Raw genomic sequence first — 23,993 nt, forward strand, 5'->3', positions numbered from 1 at the left:
GGGCCCATGCCCTGATACTAGGTCAGGTCAGCTCTTTCTGTAGGTTTCTCCAGCACAGTCTTGACTCCTTTGCTCTTCCCTTCCCCTCTCTACAACCGGATTCAGGAGTATGGCTCAGTGCTTAGCTGTGGGTGCCTGATTCTGCTTACATCAGATACAGGATGAAGGCTTTATGATGACAATTAAAGTATTCATCAATTTCATTATAGGGGAAGGGCATTTAAGGTAGACCCTCCACTATTACTTAAATTCTTAGTTGGGGTCATCCTTGTGGATTTCTGGACATTTCTCTAGTGCCCTACTTCTCTTTATCCCATGCTGTCTCCCTCTATTAAGGTATCTCTTTTCTTGCTTTCCTACATTCCTCTCCTGAGGATCCCTCTTGTCCCCCACCCCCCATCACCTTATCTTTTTCCTCCCTCCCTCCCCTCTCCCCATGTGCTCCCAATTTGCTCAGGACTTCTTGTCCCTTTCCTCTTCTTTAGGGGAACATGTAGTTTTCTCTTAGGGTCCCCCTTGTTCCTAGCTTCTCTGGCGGTGTGGATTGTAGGCTGGCTGGTAATCCTTTGCTCTATTTCTAATATCCATATATGAGTGAGTACATACCATGCATGCCTTTCTGTGACTGGGTTTCTTCACTCAAAATGGTTTCTTCCAGTTCCACCCATTTGCCTGCGAATTTCAAGATTTCATTGTTGTTGTTGTTGTTGTTGTTTGTCTCCCACCCCATGAGTACTCCATTGTGTAAATGTACCTTATTTTCGCCATCCATTCTTTGGTTGAGGAGCATCTAGTTTGCTTCCAGGTTCTGTATATTACAAATAGTCCTGCTGTGAACAAAGTTGAGAACAAATGCCCTTTTTGTATGAATGTGCATCTTTTGGGTATATGCTTAAGAGTGCAATCACTGAATCTTGTGGTAGACTGATTCCCATTTTTACTGAGGAACCGCCATACAGATTGACAAAGTGGCAGCACAAGTTTGCACTCCCACCAGCAGTGGAGGACTGTTCCCCTTTCTCCACATCCTCTCCAGCATAGACTGTCATTGGTGCTTTTGATTTTAGCTATACTGCTGGTGTACGATGGTATCTCAGAATTTTTTGATTTGCATTTCACTGATGGCCAAAGATGTAGAGCACTTTCTTAAGTATCTTTCAGCCGTTTTAGATTCCTCTATTGAGAATTCTCTATTTAGTTTTGAACCCTACTTTTTAATTGGTTTGTTTGTTTTGGTGACTAGCTTCTTCAGTTCTTTGTATATTTTGGAAATCAGTCCTCTGTCAGATGTGGGGTTGGTGAAGATCAGGTGTTTGTATGTGTGTGGGTTAATATCTGGATCTATATATAATATATATAATAATTGGTCTACTTGTTTATTTTTGTGTCAATACAAAGTTGTTTTTAAGACTATTGCTCTATAATAGAGCTTGAAGACTTGGATGGTGATGCCTTGGAAGTTACTTTATTGTACAGGGTTCTTTTGGCTATTTTCCATATAAAGTTGAGTATTGTTCTCAAGGTCTGTAAAGAATCAAGAATTGTGCTGGAATTTTGTTGGGACTTGAACTGAATCTGTAGATTGTTTTTGGCAAGATTCCCATTTTTAATATGTTAATTCTACCTGTCCAAGGGTATGGGAGATCTTTCCATTTTCTGGTATCTTGAATTTCCTTCTTTAAAGACTGAAAGTTCTTGTTATACTGGTCTTTCCCTTATTTGGGTAGCATTATTCCAAGATATTTTATATTGTTTGTGACTATTATAAAGGGTAATGTTTCTCTGATTTCTTTTTCAGCCCTGTTATCATGTTTATACAATAGGGCTACTGATTGTTTTGAGTTAGTCTTATATCCTGCCACTCTGCTGAAGGTGTTTATCAGCTGTAGGAGTTCTCTGACACAATTTTCAGGTCACTTATGTAAATTATCATATCATGTGCAAAGAGTGAAAGTTTGACTTCTTCCTTTCCAATTTGTATCCCCTTGATCTCCTTTTGTTGTCTTATTGCTCTAGGTAGAAATCCAAGTACAATATTGAAGAGATATGAAGAGAGTGGACAGCCTTGTCTTGTTCCTGATTTTAGAGGAATTGTATGGAGTTTATCTACATTTAGTATGATGTTGGCTTTGGTTTGCTGTATATTGATTTTATTATGTTTAGGTATGTTCCTGTTATCCCTGATCTCTTTAAGACCTTTAAAATGAAGGGGTGTTGGATTTTGTCAAAGGCTTTTTCGGCATCTAAGGAGATGTTCATGTGGTTTTTCTTTTTCAGTTTGTTTATATGGTGGATTACATTGATGGATTTTCATGTATTGAACCATCCGTGCTTCCCTGGGATGATGCCTACTTGATCATGGTGGATGATTTCTCTGATGTGTACTTGGATTCTATTTGCCAATATTTTATTAATTATTTTTCCATCAATGTTCATGACGGAGAATGGTCTGTAGTTTTCTTTCTTAGTTATGTCTTTGTGTGGCTTGGGTACCAAGGTAATTGTAGCCTGGTAAAAAGAGTTTGGCGATGTCCCTTCTGCTTCTATTGTGTGCAACAGTTTGCGAAGAACTGGTGTTAGCTCTTCTTTGGATTTCTGGTAGAATTCTGCACTGAAAGCATTTGACCCTGGGCTTTTTTTTGGTGTGGAGACTTTTGATGACTGCTTCTATTTCATTAGTGAATATAGGTCTACTTAAAATGCTTGTGTGTTCTTGATTTAATTTTGGTAAGTGATATCTATGCAGAAAATTTTCCATTTCTTTTACATTTTCGAATTTTGTGAAGTACAGATTTTCAAAGTATGACCTGACGATTCTCTGGATCCCCCAGTGCCTTTGTTATGTCCCCCTTTTCATTTCTGATTTTGTTAATTAGCATGCTCTCTCTTTCTCTGCCTTTTGGTTAGTTTGCATAAAGGTTTGTCTATCTTGTTGATTTTATCAAAAACCAGCTCTTTGTTTTATTGATTCTTCGTATTTATTTCTTTGTTTCTACTTTACTGAGTTTTGCCCTCAATTTGATTATTTCCTGGTGTCTACTCCTCCAGGGTGAGTCTGCTTCTTTTTGTTGTAGAGCTTTCACTTGTGCTGTTAATTCTCTAGTGTGACTATTTTCCAGTTTCTTCATGTGGGCACTTTAGTGCTATGAACTTTCCTCTTTGAGTTACATCATTAATTTATTTGCACTTAAATTTCTGGTTTTTTAATATACACTTAGAGCTATAAATTTCTCTCATAGGATTGTTTTCAAAGTATCTCAGAGGCTTTGCTGTATTGTTTCATTTCCATTTAGTTATAGGAAGTTTTTATTTCTTTCTTGATTTATTCTTTGACCCAGTCATGATTCTATATGGTGTTGTTTAATCTCCATAAGCTTGTGTATTTAGTAGAGATTCGCTTTGTTTTGTTTGTTTTTGCTAATTTTAAATTTTATTGCATTATGGTCAGGTGGGATACAAGGAATGTTTTCAATATTCTTGAATTCGTGATGATTTATTTTGCATTTTAATATGTGGTCCCTATCAGTAATAGTATGCATGACTGAGTAGAATGTGCATTATTTGGTGTTTGGATAGAAGATTTCGTAGGTATCTATTAAGCCCATTTGATGTGTAATGTCAATTAATTCTTATGTGCCTCTATTTGGTTGTCCAAACTACCTGTCTTCTGGGAAATTTTGGATATCGAAAGCATCAACTCTTAATGGATTGCTGTTAATCTGCATCTTTTAAATGTGTAGTATTTTGTTTTATTTTATTTTTCATGAAATTGTATTCCCTCAGTTTGGTGCATATATGTTTAGGATAGTAATGTGGTTTTTTTTAGTTACTGTTCCCAGCACTAGAAGAAAGTGTCCTTCTTTATCTCTTCTCATTAGTTGTAGTCCAAAAATCTAATTTTTCAAATGTTAGGATAATGACATCTGATTGATTTCTGACCTATTTGATTAAAGTAATTTGTTCATCTTCTTACTCTAAGGTTGTTCTTGTCTTTAAAACTTAGATGTGTTTATTGTTTACAACAGTTTGATAGACTTTATTTTTTCATATATATGGTCAGTCTGTGAATTTTGAATAAAGAATAAAGGCTATTCATGTTTAACTTATTATTGAAATGTGTATTTTAGTTCTGGAGATCATTTTGTTGATTTTTGGTGTTTTTGTTCTCTGTGGTACTTTGTGCTTTTATAATTATGACCTATATTTATTTTCATAGTCTCTCTTCTATGCTCATTCCTCTCTTTAGTCTGAAATAATGCTTCTTGTGTTTTCCTAGATTTGGTTTATAGGACATCTCTTTAAAAATGTTATTTATGTTGTGGAAAATGGTCTTTCTTCTTTAATCTTATCAGTAGCTTTTCTGGGTACATTATTTTAGGTTTCCTTCTTAGTCTTTAATACTTAGAATGTATTGCTCCAGGCTCTTCTGGCTTTGAATGTTCCCATTGAGAAACCAACTGTTTTTTTTAAGGATTTTTCTTTCTTTATGACTTGTTTTCAATACACTTCCCTTGTTTCGTATAGTTTCATAGTCTTTTAACTATGAGATTCCATGGAGATTTTATAATAAATTTTATTTAAGTTAGAAACAATGTTATTTTACATATCAATACCAGTTTCCTCTCCCTCCCATCCTACTATACCCCCTCGGACTTCCCCCATCTCATCCCCAAGAAGAGTGAGAACTTCCATGAGGGATCATTAAAATCTGTGAAGTCATTTGGGGCACAGCCTAGGTTCTCCCTGTGTATCTAGGCTAAGAATGCCATAAGTGCACTACAGAAACATCCTGGTTCCACTGCCAGAGGCCCCATAGACTACCCAGTTTTCCTAGATGACAGGAAAGTTCAGGGGGCCTGGTTTGGTCCTATGTTGGTTCTCCAGACGTCAGATTGAGGTTCATGAGTTCCCATTTGTTCAGGTCAGCTGTTTCTGTAGGATTTACTAGCATGATCTTGACCCCTTTGTCTGTTTGTGCTCTGTATACTTTTTGTATTTGCATGGGTGTGTCTTTCCTTAGTTTAGGGCAGTTTCGTTCAATGGTCTTATTGAATGTCAGGTTTAATGCCATTGTGGTTTGAATTGAATAGGAATGGCCCTCAGAGACTCATGTTTTTCAATGCTCAGTTCATAGGGAGCAACACTGTTAGGTTGTGTGGCCTTGTTGGCCTAGCTGTGGCCTTTTTGCAGGAAGCCTGTCTCTGTGGAGGGCAGTTTTGAGGTCTTGCATGCTCAAGCTAGGCTTAGTATTATAGTCTCCTGCTGCTGCCTGCATATCAAGATGTAAAATTCTCAGGTCTTTCTCTAGCACAGTTTCTGCTTACACACTACCATGTCCCACCGTGATAATGGACTAAACCTCTGAACTGTAAGCCAGTCTCAATTAAATGTTTTACTTTATAAGTGTTGCTGTTGTCATGGTGTTTCTTCACAGCAAGAAAAGCCCTAATTAAGATACCCATCACCTTTGGATTCCTCTCCTTCACCTGTGCTTATAATGTCAAGGTTTGGATTTTTCATGGTGCCCCACATTTCTTGTTTGTTCATTTCCTGTGATTACCTCCTCCCATATTCTTTATTTTTTGTCTAGATCTTCTATTATATCTTCGGGACTTGATATTCTGTCTTTTGAGTGATTCAATCAACTTTCAAAGCTTTCCTTTGTGTTTTCTTGTTGGCCTAATGAGTCTTTCAATTTCTCCTTCATTTTAGCTTCAATGACTCTATAACCTGGTTGAACTCTGTTTTCAATTGTTGTATTCTCTTCATCATTTCCATCAATCTTAAGCTTGTTTTTTCTTGAGCATCATTTGACCATTATGCTTTAAATGCTCTTTTTCCTTCATTTCATTAAGCTGTTTCTTTGTGTCCCCTTGAATTCTTTGAGGAAGGTTATACTTGTTCTTTTAAATTTTGTGTCCTGTGTTTCTCTATGTAATTGGAAAGCATTATACAGGACTGGTAAGTTATGAAAAGAAGATACTCGCTCGATATTTCATATTGTTGGTATTTCTGAGATGAGAACTGGGCATGTGGACTTCCTTTGCTAGTTTTGTGTTTGTTATGGAAGGAGCAGGTTGGGAGATAAGAGAATATGTGGTGGTGAGACGTGTCTAGAGATTGGAAATGGCTTGGAAGGAATCAAGTCCGATGAACAGAGTAGACTCAGCTGGTATATAGGATGTTCTTCCTGTACCAAGATGAGAGTATGAACTTAAATTCCATCTTAGTTACTTTTTTATTGCTGTAAAAAGATATCATGATGTTTGTGGCAATTGTAAAGGGTGATGTTTCTCTGATTTCTTTCTCCACAAATGTATCATCTGTATATAATAGGGCTACAGATTTTTTTGAGTTAATCTTGTATCCTGCCACTTTGCTGAAGGTGTTTATCATCTGTAGAAGTTCCCTGCTAAAGTTTTTGGGTCATTTATATAGACTATTATATAATCTGCAAATAGTGAAAGTTTGACTTCTTCCTTTCCCATTTGTATCCCCTTGCTCTCCTTTTGTTGTCTTATTGCTCTAGCTAGAACTTCAAGGACAATATTGAAGAGGAATGGGAGAGTGGATAGCCTTGTCTTGTCCCTGATTTTAGAGGAATTGCCTTGAGTTTCTCTCCATTTAATTTGATGTTGGCTTGTCGGCTTGCTGTATATTGCTTAAGCAATCTTCAGATTCAATTCAAATCCCAAAACAATTCTTCACAGACCTTGAAAGAACAATTCTCAACTGTATATGGAAAAACAAAAGACCCAGGATAGCCAAAACAACCCTGTACAATAAAGGACCTTCTGGAGGCATCACCATCCCTGACTTCAAGCTCTATTACAGAGCTATAGTCCTGAAAACAGCTTGGTATTGGCACAAAAATAGACAGGTAGACCAAAGGAATAGAGTTGAAAACCCTGATATTAATCCACACACCTACGAACACCTGATTTTTGACAAATGGTGCTGGTATAACTGGATGATGGAAAGTAGAAGACTGCAGATAGATTCATGTCTATCGCCATGCACAAAACTTAAGTCCAAATGGATCAAAGACCTCAACATCAATCCAGCCACACTGGACCTATTAGAAAACAAAGTGGGAAATACCCTTGAATTAATTGGAACAGGAGAGTGCTTCCTGAACATTACATCAGTAGCACAGACACTGAGATCAATAATTGATAAATGGGACCTCCTGAAACTGAGAAGCTTCTGTAAGGCTAAGGACACAGTCAGTAAGACAAAATAGCAGCCCACAGACTGGGAAAAGATATTCAACAACCCCACATCTGACACAGGTCTGATCTCCAAAATATACAAAGAACTCAAGAAATGAGTCTCCAAAACAGCAAACAATCCAATTAAAAAGTGGGGTACAGAACTAAATAGACAATTCTCAATAGTGGAATCTAAAATTGCTGAAAGGCACAGAAGAAAGTGTTCAACATCCTTAGTCATCAGGGAAATGAAAATCAAAATAACTCTGAGATACCATCTTACTCCTGTTAGAATGGCTAAAATAAAAAACACCAATGACAGTTTATGCTGGAGAGGATGTGGAGAAAGGGGAACACTCCTCCACTGCTAGTGGGAGTGCCAACTTGTACAGCCACTTTGGAAATCAGTATGGCGATTCCTCAATGAATGAATCTACCACAAGATCCAACAATTCCACTCTTAGGCACATACCCCCCAAAAAAGCACATTTATACAACAAAGACATCTGTTCAACTTTGTTCACAGCAGGACTATTTGTAATAGCCAGAACCTGGAAGCAACCTAGATGCCCCTCAACTAAAGAATTGATACAGATAATGTGATAAGTTTCCACAATGGAGTACTACTCAGGAGAAAAAAACAAATGATACATTGAAATTCCCAGTCAAATGGATAGAACTAGAAGAAACCATTTTGAGCAAGGTATCCCAGTCACAAAAAGACAAACATGGTATGCACTCACTCATATATGGATTTTATACTTGGTGCAAAAGATTACCAGCCTTAATCCCACATCACTAGAGAAGTTAGGAAACAAGGAGGAATCTAAATTTCATTAGTATATGTTGTAATGTCTCTGATTTTATCTCTAATTTTCTTAGTTTAGGTCTTAACTTTATTTCAGTTTGGCTTGGGCTTTTTAGTCTTGATTACCTTTTCCAAGCACCAATACTCTGTTCATAGATTTGTTGTATTAATTTTATTTTACATAATTTCTATATTGCCACTACAACTTCTCCCAAGTCCTTACCCCCACTCCTTTCAAATTCATATGCTTTTCTAGGTTACGTTTGTAAATAAATAACTCATGAAATTCTCCCAAAAGTTAAAAATGCAAATAAAAACACAAAAGTTTCTGTCACAATGCTAATTATATCTTTTGTTGAGGAATATTTGTTTGCACAGTAAAGATGTGCCTCTGCCTAAGGAATCTTCTAATTGGTTTAATAAAGAGGTAAGTGACCTGTGGCTAGGCAGAAGAAAATAGGCTGGACTTGCAGGCAGAAAGAGAGAAACTAGGAAGAGGAATCTAGATGCTCAATTATGCCAGCAGCCTTGGAGCAAATCAGATGTGCCATACTGATGAAAGATAAAAGCCACATTGCAGAAATTAGATTAATAAAAGCAGATTAATTTGAGTTATAAGAGCTAGTTGAGGACAAGCCTAAGCTAGAGGTCAATCTTTCATAATTAATAAGAAGTCTCCATGTCATTATTTAGGGGCTGGCAATCCAAAGACAATCCATAAAGAAAGTTTGCCTGTCTTTCCCTTTCCTCAGCCTCTTTCCAATTTGAGAGCTGGTACCCTGTTTTAAGACTTGTTGGTTTACAAAATAAACATTACCATTTATTTATTTATTTGAGTGTGAATGTTGATACCACATTGTGTGTGTGGAGGCCAGTGATACCATATTGGTCCTTGGGATTGAATGCCAGTGGTGAGGCTTGGTGGAGGATGCCTTTATCCAAGGATCGGTCTTGTTTACTTAAATGTCACCATTTCAAAACTCAGATGGATTTGAATCAAGAGAATAACCAAGATGGCAGTCATAATTAGAAATGAACTATAGTTTATTTGAAAGTATACTTTATTGAGAGGGGTCATAGACAGTTATGTTATGATATAAACAATCCTGTGAGTACTCTCTTCAGATGATGTTAAGGAGTAGGAATAGAAGGACAGTCCAAAACAGGAGTCTGTAGAGTTCATGCCTAAACTGTAGCGGAAGGAAGTGTTTTGATAGGGAAATACAGCATGTTCTCCCACTAGCCTCAAACTGGCCATGTAGCAGACAACCTTGAATTTCTCATCTTTGACCTTTACTTAATGAGAGTAGTATTTATATATGTGTGCATATACTATTGGACTATGTGGTGCTGTGTTCCAAACCCAGGGATTCATATATTTTAGGCATGCACTGTACCAACTATGTTTGAGCTATGTTTCCAACCCCACAATCTGCTTTTGCTGATAACATGGTTATAAAACCTCATCTCTGTGCTCTCTTTAGAAAGATTCCTCTCCCTCAGTGTGTTGGAGGAGATGACATTGTCTTAACTTTAGCAAAAGTGTTACTGATTTCTAGCTGAGACCCTGGAGTCAGTAGGGAGGCTATCATGAATGGTTGGACACAGGAAGGATACCTTGGGGACATCTGAAATGTTTTTCTGCCTCTGTTAAAAGGAATGTTAATATTTTTCTTTTTGTTTTGTTCACAAGGACTGGGATCAGCTAATCCACACAGACAGATATGGCCTGGGGAGAATAGCTCACACATGGGAAACCCAGAGCTCAGCCATTAACTGGAATTGGAAAAGTTCACTTTCCCATTGGATGGTACCACTTTCTGACAACCTCAAGATCAGAACTACCCTTTTCCAGGTGACTTGATAATTATGGGTGTAGAGGGAGATGAGCTGATGACACTTCTTCCTTATAACTGCTTCTTAGGGCCTCATTCTACATGGATGTTTATCAGAGGTCCAGATGGTGAGTGTTTCTTTTTCTCTTCATTTATAGGGAGCTCCAAGTAGATGTTGAAATGACTGAGGGTTTTCTGTAATAAAATAGAAAATTCTCTGCTTAGGATGTTACTTTTCAGCTATAATGTATCATAAACAAATACCACAGATGCTTGTAGACATAAAGTATCACTTTAATTATTTGTAAAGAACATAAATTTCACTGACTATGATCTCTGAATATAATATATGTGACAGCAGAATGGGGAAGAGGACACGGCCTAGCAAAACTGTGGATACAGGCAGAAAAGGCTTGCAGGGTGGAAGACTATCAGCGGCTATTATATAGTGAATGAAATGTCATGGAACCCACCTCTTTTTACAATGAATGTACATCAATAGATAGGTAAAAAAAAAATAGCTCCAAATGGAATATTTTAACCAGAATATCTGACTATAGATTCTCCGGAGAATGTACTATAGTAATTTAAAAAACATAATTCTTCCTAGCTAATGGCAGCTGTTTTAGTTTTCTATCCCTGTAACAAAACACCTGAAATAACTTAGAGGGTGAAAAATAAAGAACACACACTTATTGGTTTGCATGGGTACATTTATAATACTGATACATTTGAACAGTAGTTTTTCATTTTACAAATTCTCTCGTTAACTGACCCTATGCATTTATACAAAACTTAAGCAAGAATTTATAACAAATATTAACAAATTCAGTATTTATTAATAATTTTCTATTCTGTTAAGTTTTCATACTCTTAGAATGGTTTACAAAGTTTCAACTCATGGCCTAGTTAAACATAAGATGTTTTTAACATTGTATAGTAAATTGTAAAATTTTAACATAGATTTGTTTATTCTATTGCAATGATTTCTAATAAAGTAGATATTTTCTAGGTATTTCAAAAGTATGTGGAAATCTCACCTTACTCATTGGGAAATTTCAGTAAGAATCTTGAGTGTTTTAATTAAAATAAATTAATTTTTCATATTTCAAGTTTTCTAATTGCACCTTGTGAATTGATATTGATACATAATATTTAGTAAGCTTTTTATTAGCCATGAGAAAAATATTTGCAATTCTCAAATTGTATAAAATTACTGTAAGCCAAAATCCCCAGTATCTTCTCTAATAGTTGCAAAATACACATTCACAAAAAAATACCAAGAAATGTAAATTTAGCTGCTGAAGATCACAAGTGCATTTCATCTTGCTTACTTCATCATCACTTACTAATGTATATAGATTAAATGGAAATGAAGGTGGATGTGGTGGCATTCACCTATGATCCCAAAATCACCTATGATCCCAAAATTTTGAAGGCTAAGGGGAGAGCCTGGTGAGTTTGACTGAAGTCAGTTTGACCTACAGAGTGAGACCCTCTCTCTCACAGAGAAATACAACAAAATCAAAGCAGAAAATATATAGTGTAGAATTTTGAAATCATTTTCAATGAAATGGAACAAAATGAAGCCAATAACTGTCATTAAGTCACTGGCCACAGAGTATCAACAACACAAAACCCAATTGTTAGAAATATGAGTTAATGTTGCAAGCATTAGGGAACTTTCATTTGTTTTGAAAATTTTACTTTAAAAGTCTGGTCTGGTGGACTAGGCAGGGCCCATAACTCTGATCAAGTCAACCAGAAAACAGAGGACACACTCTCCATTTTCCTTAAAGTTCATTTTATTACATGAAAATATTTGATACAACCCAAAGTGTTTCACTCAAGTGATGTACAGGTGTTCACATTTGTAGCCCTGGCACACATTATACTATTGCTCTATTCTTATTCTTTGTTGTCCAATAATATCACACACACACACACACACACACACACACACACACACACTTACTTCCTGAACATTTTCACATCTTTTCCATATCCGCAACATGTTACGTGTGATCAAGCTCTGGGTCTGACTGCTTTCCCACAGTCTCTGCAGTGACAGACTTCCGGTGCTGCTGCTTCATCTCAGGGGAGCTGGCTCATAACTGTGAGATTATCATATTCTAGTCAGTGTCTGTGTGCTTCCAGAGGCACCTGTGCTAAACTCAATTTTCAAAAATCACTTATACATTTAAACTATTTAAGAAGATCAAGTAATTGCTAAGAATTAATACCTTATTAACTACTAATCGTGTTTTCTTGCTGGCATTATGTGTTTCTGAAGATCCTCTCATGGAACTAGTTTGGGTGGCGAAGGTATTCATCTTCCTGACATTCCTGTTGACTTATTAATGTTGCTGAGAGCCAACACCATGTTATCATGTCATCTGGATGTCACATAATCACTTCATGTTCTCTTTGACCAGTCATATTGCTCTTTGGCCATTACTCCCTAAATATGGTAAAAATTAAAGTGAAAATGATACTTGATCTAATATGATTGTATGTTCATTATTTTATTATCTCCGCAAAGCAGAAAGAAAAGACCATCATAAATTCATAAAACAAGACTGTTTTAAAATCCAATACTGTGATTATGAAGGGGTAAAGTTGATTTTCTTCAGGGAATGTGGAGCTGAGCAGGAAGCAGCTCTTGGGTTTTTGTTTTTTTTTTTTTGCATATTTCTTCAGGCAGCTACTTGCAGACTGCTTAGTCTTTTAGTTTAGGTTGATTTAATGGTGATGGCTTCTCCACCATTATGAATATTTGTGGACATACTTTGGGTTTTACAACATACTTACAACTAAATATTACAACTATGGGGAAATCCAGAAAGATCAGTAACCACCACCTTCAGTGTTGACTCTAACTGTGCTCCAGTTTTTCCTATCAGCTTGAGTAGCCCCAACCTTTACCCTCCTACAGACTTTGAGGTGTTTATACAGTGTGTCATAGAAGGTCCAATTCTCCTTGGCACTGTAGTACTTTGTAGACTCTATCTCTGGTCTTTTCTTCTATTCTATGGGTTCCTGGTTGTATTACCTTAGGATAATTCTTTTTGTTCTTTTGTTAGGGAACTGCCAGAGACATCAATTAAAAATGTCTAATAAATAGTTAAAATTTAAATGAAAATAAACGTCTTGGATTGGTGTGCATACTAAGTTACTCCAGCATTAGGAGACAGAAGCAGAAGGAACATGAATTTGAGAACATCCTGGGCTACATAGCAAGGTCAAGGCCAGTGTCCTCTGAAGAGTGAGGTCCTGTCTTAAAAACAGAAGCACAAACAAAACCACAGAGCTCGAGGGTATGTATGTCTTTGTTTTAGGGGCTTTTGTAGAATGTGCAGAATACTTAGGTTGATCTAAACATTGCAAATTTTTTTCATATAAAACAAATGAATTTTCTCAGTGATTATATAAATGAATATATACCTCAGTTTGTAGCTATGGTAGCTATGGACTTTTCTGGTCCAGTTTCAACTCGGGTGAACCCTAAGAGAAAGATGCCACTTGATTATTTAGAATTTGTGCCATTTTCTGTATTGCTGCACATTTATAAAGCAATGGATATGAAATAGAGAGGTTGAAGTGCATATATTGTATAAGAAAAATTTAGATTATTATCTTTTATATTATGTTTTCCTCTTTTTATGGTTTATAATACATGTTGTATATTAATAAGTTGTAGATATATAATTAATAATAAATCATTATAATTGTGTGGTTTGACCATTTAGAATTTTAAAGTTGGAATTGAGCTACTGTTCTTAGTATTTGGAGACCAACACTTGAATTAAATATTATCCTGGAGCTTTTATTTATTAACATTTATTATTTTATTTTTTATACATGACTGTTTTGCCTGCAAGTATGTCTGCTCACCAGCTGCTTGTCTGACTCAGAAGAAGACCATAGATATCCTGGAACTAGTTTCAGATGGTCATGACCCACCATGTCATTGGTGGGAGAATCAAATTCAGGTCGTCCCCAAGAGAGAAAAGAACTCTTAACACCGAGCCATGTTTCCAATACCTATTCTGTATCTTTTAAAACACAGAACATTACTGTACAGCTACTGTAAACTTATGCTGGTGAGAGAATGAGAGATGTTTGGCTGGCAATTGGGATGAATCTATTCATTTACTAGATTAATCTTTTTAAGAGCAAAAATCCTGTAGTTATAAAATGTATGTTAATGTGTTTCATATCCATGGGAAGGTTTTAGAGTGAGTTCACCCACTAACGTCTGCATTATTTCTTTCTTCCTTTCCTCTTTCTTTCTTTCTTTCTTTCTTTCTTTCTTTCTTTCTTTCTTTCTTTCTTTCTCTTCCTTCCTTCCCTCCTTTCTTCCTTCCTGTCTTTTTTGAGACAATGTCTCTCCGTGTAGCTCTGGCTGTCCTGGAACTCACTCTGTTAACCAGGCTGGCCAGGAACTCACAGATATCTGCCTACTGCTACTTCCTTAGCTCTGGGATTAAAGGCATGTGCCACCACCACCCAGGTCCTCATCATTTCTATCCATCCATGCATGCATTAATTTAGATATGTGGAATATAGTAATGAACTTGAAAATGGAATTGGGCACTCTTTTTCTCACAAGGACTGAGTCAAGATAATTGTTTTCTATTTATCACAGAGCTAATCCTAAAGTGCTGAATTATATTAATTTGATGAAATAGTGCCACTGGTCACCAGGCCAGATCACCAAAGGTAAGACTGTTGAGTGAACCTGTAAAATCTGTTTGGGTACTGATGACATATAATAACACTGGAGACCTTGATTTCCACTGCATGGGAAGGAATCTTTTTTAAAACAAATTCCAAAAGAGGATCACTATGTGGTTATCTTCAGCAAATTCAAGTTTGTCAGAGTTTTTGAAAATAGCATTTGTCTTAGTGTTGCATGTTCTCTCTTGTTGGAGGATCTTAGCTCCACATAGTCACATGTGAGCATGTAGCCTGTAATAACTTCAGAAAGCAGGTAAACAAAAAGGGACAATTGCCAGGATAGGGTTGGTGGTGGTGGGGAACAGTGGAGAGGGGACAAGTAATAAAAGGGTACAAGTATTCTGATCAGGGAAATGGGATAAGGGGGATTCTTAGGGAGAGAGAGGAGGGTAAATCCAGAAGAAGGTGGGAATTGGGTAAAGGGAAATAGCATAATACAATTGATTTGATTGGGGAAATAGAAAAACTGGTGGGGAGGCTCCTTAGCAAAGGGGAATGGAGATAAATACATAAGGAGGATGTAGTTTGGAAAAATAATAATATGAATTGCTGAAGAAGTCACAGGATTCACACTATTAACAATTTAAATCCTCCCCAAAGAAAAGAAAAATAGTGTTTGTCATGATAGCTGGAAGTTAGTTCTTTAAACTTGAAACGTAGTTCACAAAAGGTTTAAATGGGATGGGAAGTAACCTGAGAGATATGTAGGACCATGTATAACCACAATGGTTATACATTAGAGGGTGGAAAGTGCAGTAATGGTCTCCAGTTTTTCCTATGTCTTTGATTATGAATTGAGGTAGACATTTTACTGATTAAAATAGCGGGGTTATCATAAATTTGTCACTGTGATTCCATTAGAATTATGAGGCAAAACATGAATAGTTGCAAAATAGAGTTATGAAAATTATTGATTACAAGAATGACTCACCTGAGTTTTTGGATTTCTTTTGTGATTCTTTCCCAGATCAGCACAATTTTTGTTCATTTGTACAAGTGTGACTAATATTGTGTACATCACTATTGTTTCAGGTGTTAAGTATAAAATAAGGCAATATAAATCAATAGGATTGGATTACTGAGACATGAGTTTCAGGTGCAATATAGGCACTTGAATTGTAAGCTCTATATAGACTGTGACCTCAGTGCATTTATTATCTATAATAAGCTATATATACAGTAAGTACATGGAGGGTGTATAGAAATATTGGCCATGTCCACTCTGGAACATCAAAAGTAAAGTGACAGGTGAATCAAGAATAAGTAAGTAAAATAGAATGATGATATAAACATATTGACCATTGAATCACAAGTTTGATGTGTACTCTATTATTTTTCCAGGTATGTGAAATATGTTTCCACTATGATGTTAAGATGACTATACTTTCCATTTATGTCCTCATTAAAGAATGTCCTTTATTTCCAAGCTGGACTTGGAGTCCTTGCCAATGTATTTCTCGTTTTTTTCTATACTTTCATAATTCTAGTTCATAAATCTAAGCTCATGGACCTGATCTCCTGTCAGCTGCCCTTCATCCACATAATGCTGGTCCTCACTGGAGGGGATATGTGGCTTACAGATATATTTCAGTCACTGAACTTTGACAATGACTTCAAATGTAAGGCAACTTTTTACATACACAGAGTGATGAGAGGCCTCTCCATCTGCATCACCTGCCTCCTGAGTGTGTTCCAGGCTGTCACTATCAGTCCCAGTACCTCTTTCTTGGCAAACTTTAAACTTAAGCTAAAAAAATACATGACCTATGCCTTCTTCTACATTTGGTCTTTCAATTTATCATTCAGTAGCAACCTGATCTTCTATGTTGGTGCTTTTACCAATGTGAGTGAGACTAACCAGATTAAAGTCACTAAATCCTGCTCGATCTTCCCCATGAACAATATCATCAGGGCACTGATTTTAACAGTGACAACCTCCAGAGATGTATTTCTTGTAGGAGTTATGCTGACCACAAGTGCATACATGGTGATTACCTTGTTTAGACATCAGAGGCAGTGCAAATATCTTCACAACCCTGTCAGCCACCTGAGAGCATCCCCTGAGAAAAGGGCCACCCAGACCATCTTGCTGCTTGTGGTTTTATTTGTGGTCACATACTGGGTGGACTTCATCATCTCATCTACCTCAGGTCTATTATGGATGTACCACCCAGTCATCCTGACTGTTCAGAAGTTTGTGGTGAATGCCTATCCCACAATTACTCCTTTGGTCCAAATCAGTTCTGATAACAGAATAATCAATATGCTGAAAAATTTACGGTCAAAGTGCCACCAGATTTTTTTAAATGTGTATTTTTTTCTTGTTTAAAAATTCATTTATTTTAATTTTTGTGATTGAATGTTGTTCCATGCATTCCTGGTGCCCACAGAGGCCAGAAGAGGTCATAGAATCTCTTGAAACTGGAGTTACAGAGAGTTGTAAGGAGTCATGCTGGTTCAGCACAATAATTCATTCTAATAAACAGATTTTTCTTTAACTGATTAATAATCCAAGTAGCAAATCATGATTCTTCATATATTTAATTACATTTTTTGTGGTATAATACATATACATTCTTGTGACAATTCTGCTGCCAAGTACTGTATAGTTCTTTATGTTCATTGTAAACCATAGTTGATATTTCCACAGGAAGTCTTTTACTCTTTCCTTTTTACATAAATGTTCTCTTGATGCTGAGGTTACTTTTTGATAGTGACTTTTAAAACTTTTGCTTTGAAAATATTTTAATCTACTCTTACTAATCGAGAATTAAAATAAGCCAGGTGGTGGTGGCGCATGCCTTTAATCTCAGCACTTGGGAGACAGAGTCCAGCAATTCTCTGTGAGTTCAAGGCCAGCATGGTCTACAGAGCAAGTTCCAGGACAGGCTCCAAATCAACAGAGAAACCCTGTCTCAAACAAACAAACAAACAAACAAACAAACAAATGGTTAGTTAAAATATCTGATTTTAGTTTTAATTCTGTTTCCTAATAGTAATTTCTGTGGGCTCGTAAAAATGAAGTAAATTTCAATTTTCCACTTTTTCACTAAAGTTACTTAATGACTCTGACATGAAGTTTTCATGTGCCTGTGTATTTTCATTTCATTTCATCTATGCTTACTGCAATGTTATTGTTAGGTAAAAATATACATTCATATTGTCCAGTGTGTTTCTTGTGTATATGTATGCATGCATGTGTGCACAGATGAAGGATGTGTGAGTATGGACACTGCAGGCCAGGAGACAACCTTGGCTCTTGTTCTTCAGAAGCCTTTCACCTTGTGTTTTGGGAGAGCATCTCTTATTGTAACCTGGGGCTTACCAAACAGGCCAAGATGGTAGCCCCAGGCATTCTTGGTTCTTTGCAGCTACAATTCTGGGATTAAAAGTATTCACCACCATGCCCCACCTTTTTAGAGCATTTTTCCTTAGATTTGTTTCATACAATATATTCAGATTAGGTTTCCCTTCCCCCTACTCCTCTCAGTTCCTTCCACCTCCCCTCCAATAAACAACACTAAGATAAAATGAAAACAAGTAACTTAGAATAGGAAAAAAAGAGCCAAAGTAAAAGCACAAGAAACACACGTATTTTTACACATAGAAATCCCATTAAACAAAAACAAAAGCCATTCTATAGACATAAAGAGGTGTGAAGATTCCATTTAGATTGCTTTGTGTTCATTATCTACTGCAGGGCATGGAACCTAGCCTTAAGATTGGTTTGTATTCCCTAGTACACCACAAGATCCAACAATCCCACTCTTAGGCATATACCCAAAAGAAGCACATTCATACAACAAGGATATCTGTTCAATGATGTTCATAGCAGCACTATTTGTAATAGCTAGAACCTGGAAGCAACCTAGATGCCTCTCAACTGAAGAATGGATAGAGAAAATGTGGTACATTTACACAATGGAGTACTACTCAGCAGAAAAAAAAAACAATGGAATGTTGAAATTTGCAGGAAAATGGATGGAACTAGAAGAAAACATTCTGAGCAAGGGAACCCAATCACAAAAAAACAAACATGGTATGTACTTACTCATATGTGGATTTTAGACATAGAGTAAAGGATTACCAGACTACAATTCACATTGCCAGAAAAGCTAGTAAACAAGGAGGACCCTAAGAGAGGCATACATGCTCCCCTGGAGAAGGGGAAAGGGACAAGATCTCTTGAGCATTGGGAGCAAGGGAGGGGTGGAGGGAGCTAGGAGAATGAGAAAGGGAGAAGAGGAGGGGTGAGGAGGACATGAGGGATCACAAAGGTTGAGTTGGGGGAAGAATAGAAGAAAACAAGAAAGGAGATACCATAATAGAGGGAGACATTTTAGGTTTACAGAGAAATCAGGCACTAGGGAAATGTCTGGAGATCTACAAAGATGACACCAGCTAACAATCTAAGCAACAGAGGAGAGGCTACCTTAAATGCCCTCCCCTGATAATGAGATGGATGACTGTCTTATATAGCATCCTTTAGCCTTCATCCAGCAGCTGGTGGAAGTAGAAGCAGAAACTCACAACTAATCACTGAACTGAACTGGAATCCAGCTGCAGAGAACAAGTGATGAGCAAAGGGGCCCAGACCAGGCTGTTGAAACCACAGAAACAGCTGACCTAAACAATGAGGAGCTCTTGGTCCCCAGACTGATAGCTAGGATACCAGCATGGGACTGATCCAGGTGCCAGGAACATGGGTTTCAGTGAGGAGACCTTGGAAATCTACGGGACCTCCTGTAGTAGTTCAGTACTTATCCCTAACATAGGTGTGGACTTTGGGAGCCCATTCCACATAGAGGGATATTCCCTGAGCCAAGACAGACTGGTGTGGGCCATACCCTATCCCAAAGGATATGATAGATTCTGATGATCCCCTATGGAAGGCCTCACCCTCCCTGGGGAGCAGAAAGGATATGTGATAGGTATGGTTTTAGTTGGGGGGAGTGGTAGGGGAGGAGGGGAGGGAGTAGGAACTGGGATTGACATGTAAAACAATCTTGTTTCTAATTCAAATAAAAAATAATAGCAAAAAAAAAAGAGATTTCTTTTTATTCCCAGTGAAACTCCCTTGGAGAAAACTTATTTTTCATTTGCAAGTGGCTATGAAATGGAGATAGTTTCTGGGTTAGGAGTGAGGGCCTATGTCCACTTGTCCTCTCAGCTCTAGGGCTCCATCTGGTGCAGACCTGTGCAGGTCCTGTGCATGCTGCTACAGTCTCTGTTATGTGTTGGTGTGATATGTGTAGAAGGCCCTGTTTCCTTGGTGTTCTCAATCCCTCTGGCTCTCACACTCTTCCTACCTCCTCTTTCACAGTTTCCTGAGCCATGAGGGGAAAGAATTGATGGAGACATCCCATTTAGTGCTTTTGAGGTCTCTCTCTGCATATTTTCTGGCTGTGGATCTCGGTATTTTTTCCCATCTGCTCCAGGAGGAAGCTTCTCTGATGATGGCTGAGCAAGGCACTGATCTATGAGTATAGCAGAATGCCATTAGGAGTCATTTTATTGCTACATTCTTTTAGCAGAAAAGTAGTATTTGGTTTCTTCTAGGTCCATGACCAATCTAATCTCTGGTTCTTATCCACCCACACAGTGCCAAGTCTGGGTTTTATCTCACAGAGTACATGCTTTAAATCAAATCAAATATTGGTTGGTTACTCCCACAGGCTTTGTGGGAAAACTACACCAGCATATCTTGCAGGCAGGTCACCTTTGTAGACTGAAGTGTTACTAAGTGGGTTCGTGTTTATTTTTCTCTTTTCATAGTGTTCAGAGTACGTTCCAGAGTGATGAACACTAATCCACAGGAGTGAAGGTTCTGGATAGGTACCAGCTGAAATTTTCCACATTCAATGATTTGTGTAGGTGTTGTCTTCAGCAATAAGGCCTAACTATCATTTTGTGTAGAATAACCAATAGCCTTGGCAATAGTCTGGGTTGTTTTGCAGTTTCCATTGGGGCATATTTGTCCAATAACTCCATTGATATAACCCATTCCTGTTATATCTTCACTTGGTGAATAGATATGTCCTATTGGGATTCTGTCTTCCTTGTTAATGGTTATTTCATTTGGATCACCTTCATATATATGCAAGTTCCAAGTGTATTAGGTTCCAATACAACTCCTCAAAAGTTCCTTAGATTTAGTTATTTCTCTATTCATTGCCTTTCATTCCTCCACTTTCCTCTCTATCCCTGTTTGACCCTCCCATTCCAACTCCCTCCATCCATCCATCACTATCTCTTCTCTCTGCCCTTCCTAAGGAGATCTATCCACTTTCTACTCCCCTACTCTATACCTAACTTCTGTGGTTATATGTGCTGTAGCTTATCATCAATGACTTAACTGCTAAAAATCCACATATAATCAAGTACATGCTGCATTTGTATTCCTGGGTCTGGGCGACCTCATTCAGAATCACTTTTTTTTCTAGTTTTCTCCATTTACCTGCAATTTTGTGGTTCCATTATTTTAAATGGCAGTAATATTCCAGTTCGTAAACGTACCACATTTTCTTTATTCATTCATTCATGGGTGGACATTTAGGTTGTTTCCAATTTCTGGATATTGTGAACAGAGCAACAATGAACATGGTTAACCAAGAGTGCCTGTAGTTGGATGAAGTGTCTTTTGGGTATCAGCCCAATAATGGTATAGCTGGATCTATTCCCAGTTTCATGAGGAACTGCCACACTGATTTTCACAGTGGACCTTGAAGTTTACACTCCCAACAGCAATGGATGAGTGATCTCTTTACTCTATATCCTCCCAATCATAAGCTTTTATTTTTTATTGATCTTGGACATTCTGACTGGTGTAAGATGAAATCTCAAAGTAGTTTTGATTTGCATTTCCTTGATGACTAGGGATACTGAAAAGCTCTTTAGCTGATTATCAGATATTTGTGTTTCCTCTTTGCAACTTCTCTGTACCTCACTTCTAAATTAGGTTATTTGCTTGTTGTCTACTTTTCAAGTTCTTTCTGTATTTTGTAGATTATTTCTTTATCAGATGTGTGGTCAGTAAAAGTGTTTTCCCATTCTGTAGCCTTCTGCTTTTTGTGGATGATGGTGTCTTGTCATACTGAAGGTTTTCAGATTCATGAGGTCCTGATATTAATTGTTGTTCATAGTACCTGTACTAATGGTGTCCTGTTCAGAAAGTGTTTTCTTTTGCCAATGAGTTCAAGGCTATTCCCTTCTTTCTCTTCTATGAGAATATCTGGTCTTATGTTGAGGTGTTTGATCCTCTTGTAGTTGAGTTCTGTGCAGTGTGATAATTATGGATGTGTTTGCACTCTTTTACATGTGGCCATCCAATTTTACCAGCACCATTTGTTGAAGATGCTGTCTTTTTTTTCCGGTGTGCATTTCTGGCTTCATCAAAAATTAGGTGTCTGTGTGTTGGGGAATATTATTTTAAGGTGTGTAACTTCTGTTTATGCTTCATTTGTTAACTCTGATTCTTTGCCTGTCTAAAACACCTGATGATCTAATAAAGAGCTGAATGGCCATAGAGAGGCAGGAGTAAGGATAGGTGGGGCTGACTGGCAAAGAGGATAAATAAAAGGAGAAATGAGAGTAAGAAAACAAGGAGAGGACGACAAGCCACCTAGCCATCCAGCCAGCCATGATGTAAAAAAGAAAAAAGATAAACAGAAATAAAAAGATAAAAGCCCAGAGGGAAAAAGTAGACAGATTAATTTAAGATAAGAAAAGCTAGCTAGAAACAAGCCAAGTTAAGGTTGGTCATTCATAAGTAAGAATGAGCCTCCATGTGTGATTTATTTGGGAGCTGAATGGTGGGCCACTCAAAAAAGCCAAAAGAACAAAACATCAACAATATCCATAGGTGTGTGGGCCTATGTCTGTGTCTTCAATCTGATTCCATTCATGAATATGTCTGTTTTTGTGCCAATACTATGCTGTTTTTATTAACATAGCTCCATAGTAAAAATTGAGTTTGAGATGGTGATACCTCCAGTAGTTCTCTTATCATTTGGGAGTGTTTTAGCTCTCCTGAGTGTTTTATTTCCATATGGAACTGAAAATTATCTTTTCAATTCCTGTGAAGATTGTGTGGGAGTTTTGAATTGAATCTGTATATTGCTTTTGGTAGGATGGCCATTTTTACTATGTTAATCCTACCAATCCATGAGCATGGGAGATTTTTTCCATCTTCTGATATTTTCTTCCATACCTTTCTTCAATGTTTTAAAGTTTTTATCATATAGAAGTCTTTCATTTGTTTAGTTAGAGTTATCCCATGAAATTTTTTGTTATTTTAAGTTATTGTGAAGGATGTTATTTTCCCGATTTCTTTCTCAGTTCAGTTGTCATTTGCATATAAGGATGGCTACTGATTTTTATATGTTAATTTTGAATTCAGCTACTTTGATGAAAGTTTTTATCAGAGGTAAGATTTTCCTGTTGAAAATTTTAGTGACTTATTTTCTGTATTAGTCAATGTTCTCTAGGAGAACAGAATTCATAGAATCCACCTATGTATCTCTATCTATGTATCTCAATCTACCTATGTATCTATCTCTCTCTCTCTCTTTCTATTGTCTACCTATCATCTATTATCTATCTATCTATCTATCTATCTATCTATCTATCTATCTATCTATCTATCTATCTATGAGATTTATTAGAATGGCTTATAGACTGTGGTCCATCTAGTACAACAATGGCTGTCTTCTAATGGAAGGCCCAAGAATCCAGTAGTTGTTAGGCTGTTACAGAATTTCTTCCTGGTTCCACAGCTGCCTCACAGCCCCCAAATAACACATGAGACATGCTGTCGGCCAATATCTAGGGCTTCTTATTGGCTAGATCTGCCTTAAGTATTAAACCATAACTACTAATATATGTATTTCTACAAGGTCTTATCTTACCGAGAACACCAAACTCATGCATCCCCTCTTCCTGAAATCACATGGTTATTTCTCCTCACTACATTTCCCAGAATCCTCCTTGTCTCCTAGTCGAGCCTGTCTTTTTTCACTATTGGCCAACAGTGTTTTATTCATCAACCAATAAGAGAGACATGTTTACAGAATGCCATCTCCCATCGAGGCTGGATGTGGTTGTCTTCAGTATATGAAGGATTCCTGGAAAAGTAGGCTCTAATATCAGTGAAGGAATAAATTTTCTGGCAAGAGCAATCCGGCAAGGGAGAGAAAGCTTCCTTTCTCCATGTCCTTTAAACAGGCTACCAATAGAAGGCATGTTCAGATAGAAGGTAGATCTTCCTAAAAGAGCTGGATGAAAGGGCTATCTTCCTACCTCAAAGATACAGATTAGAAGTGGGTCTCCCCACTAAGTGATTGAATAAAGATTGAAGTCAGAGATAGCGACGCCTCCAGAAGTTGCTTTATTGTACACGGT

At 37.2% G+C, this 23,993-nt stretch overlaps 1 protein-coding gene across 1 annotated transcript; it reads left to right on the top strand.

The window, feature by feature from the left end:
- The first annotated feature begins 15,957 nt into the window (after window positions 1-15,957).
- LOC100753678 (putative vomeronasal receptor-like protein 4) lies at window positions 15,958-16,923 on the top strand. The gene has a single exon (XM_027430244.1). It carries the CDS (start codon window positions 15,988-15,990, stop codon window positions 16,921-16,923), a length of 936 nt encoding a protein of 311 aa, XP_027286045.1. The 5' UTR covers window positions 15,958-15,987.
- The last annotated feature ends 7,070 nt before the right edge of the window (window positions 16,924-23,993 follow it).

The sequence above is a fragment of the Cricetulus griseus genome, chromosome 8 (assembly GCF_003668045.3).
Source record: "Cricetulus griseus strain 17A/GY chromosome 8, alternate assembly CriGri-PICRH-1.0, whole genome shotgun sequence".
NCBI lineage: Eukaryota > Metazoa > Chordata > Mammalia > Rodentia > Cricetidae > Cricetulus > Cricetulus griseus.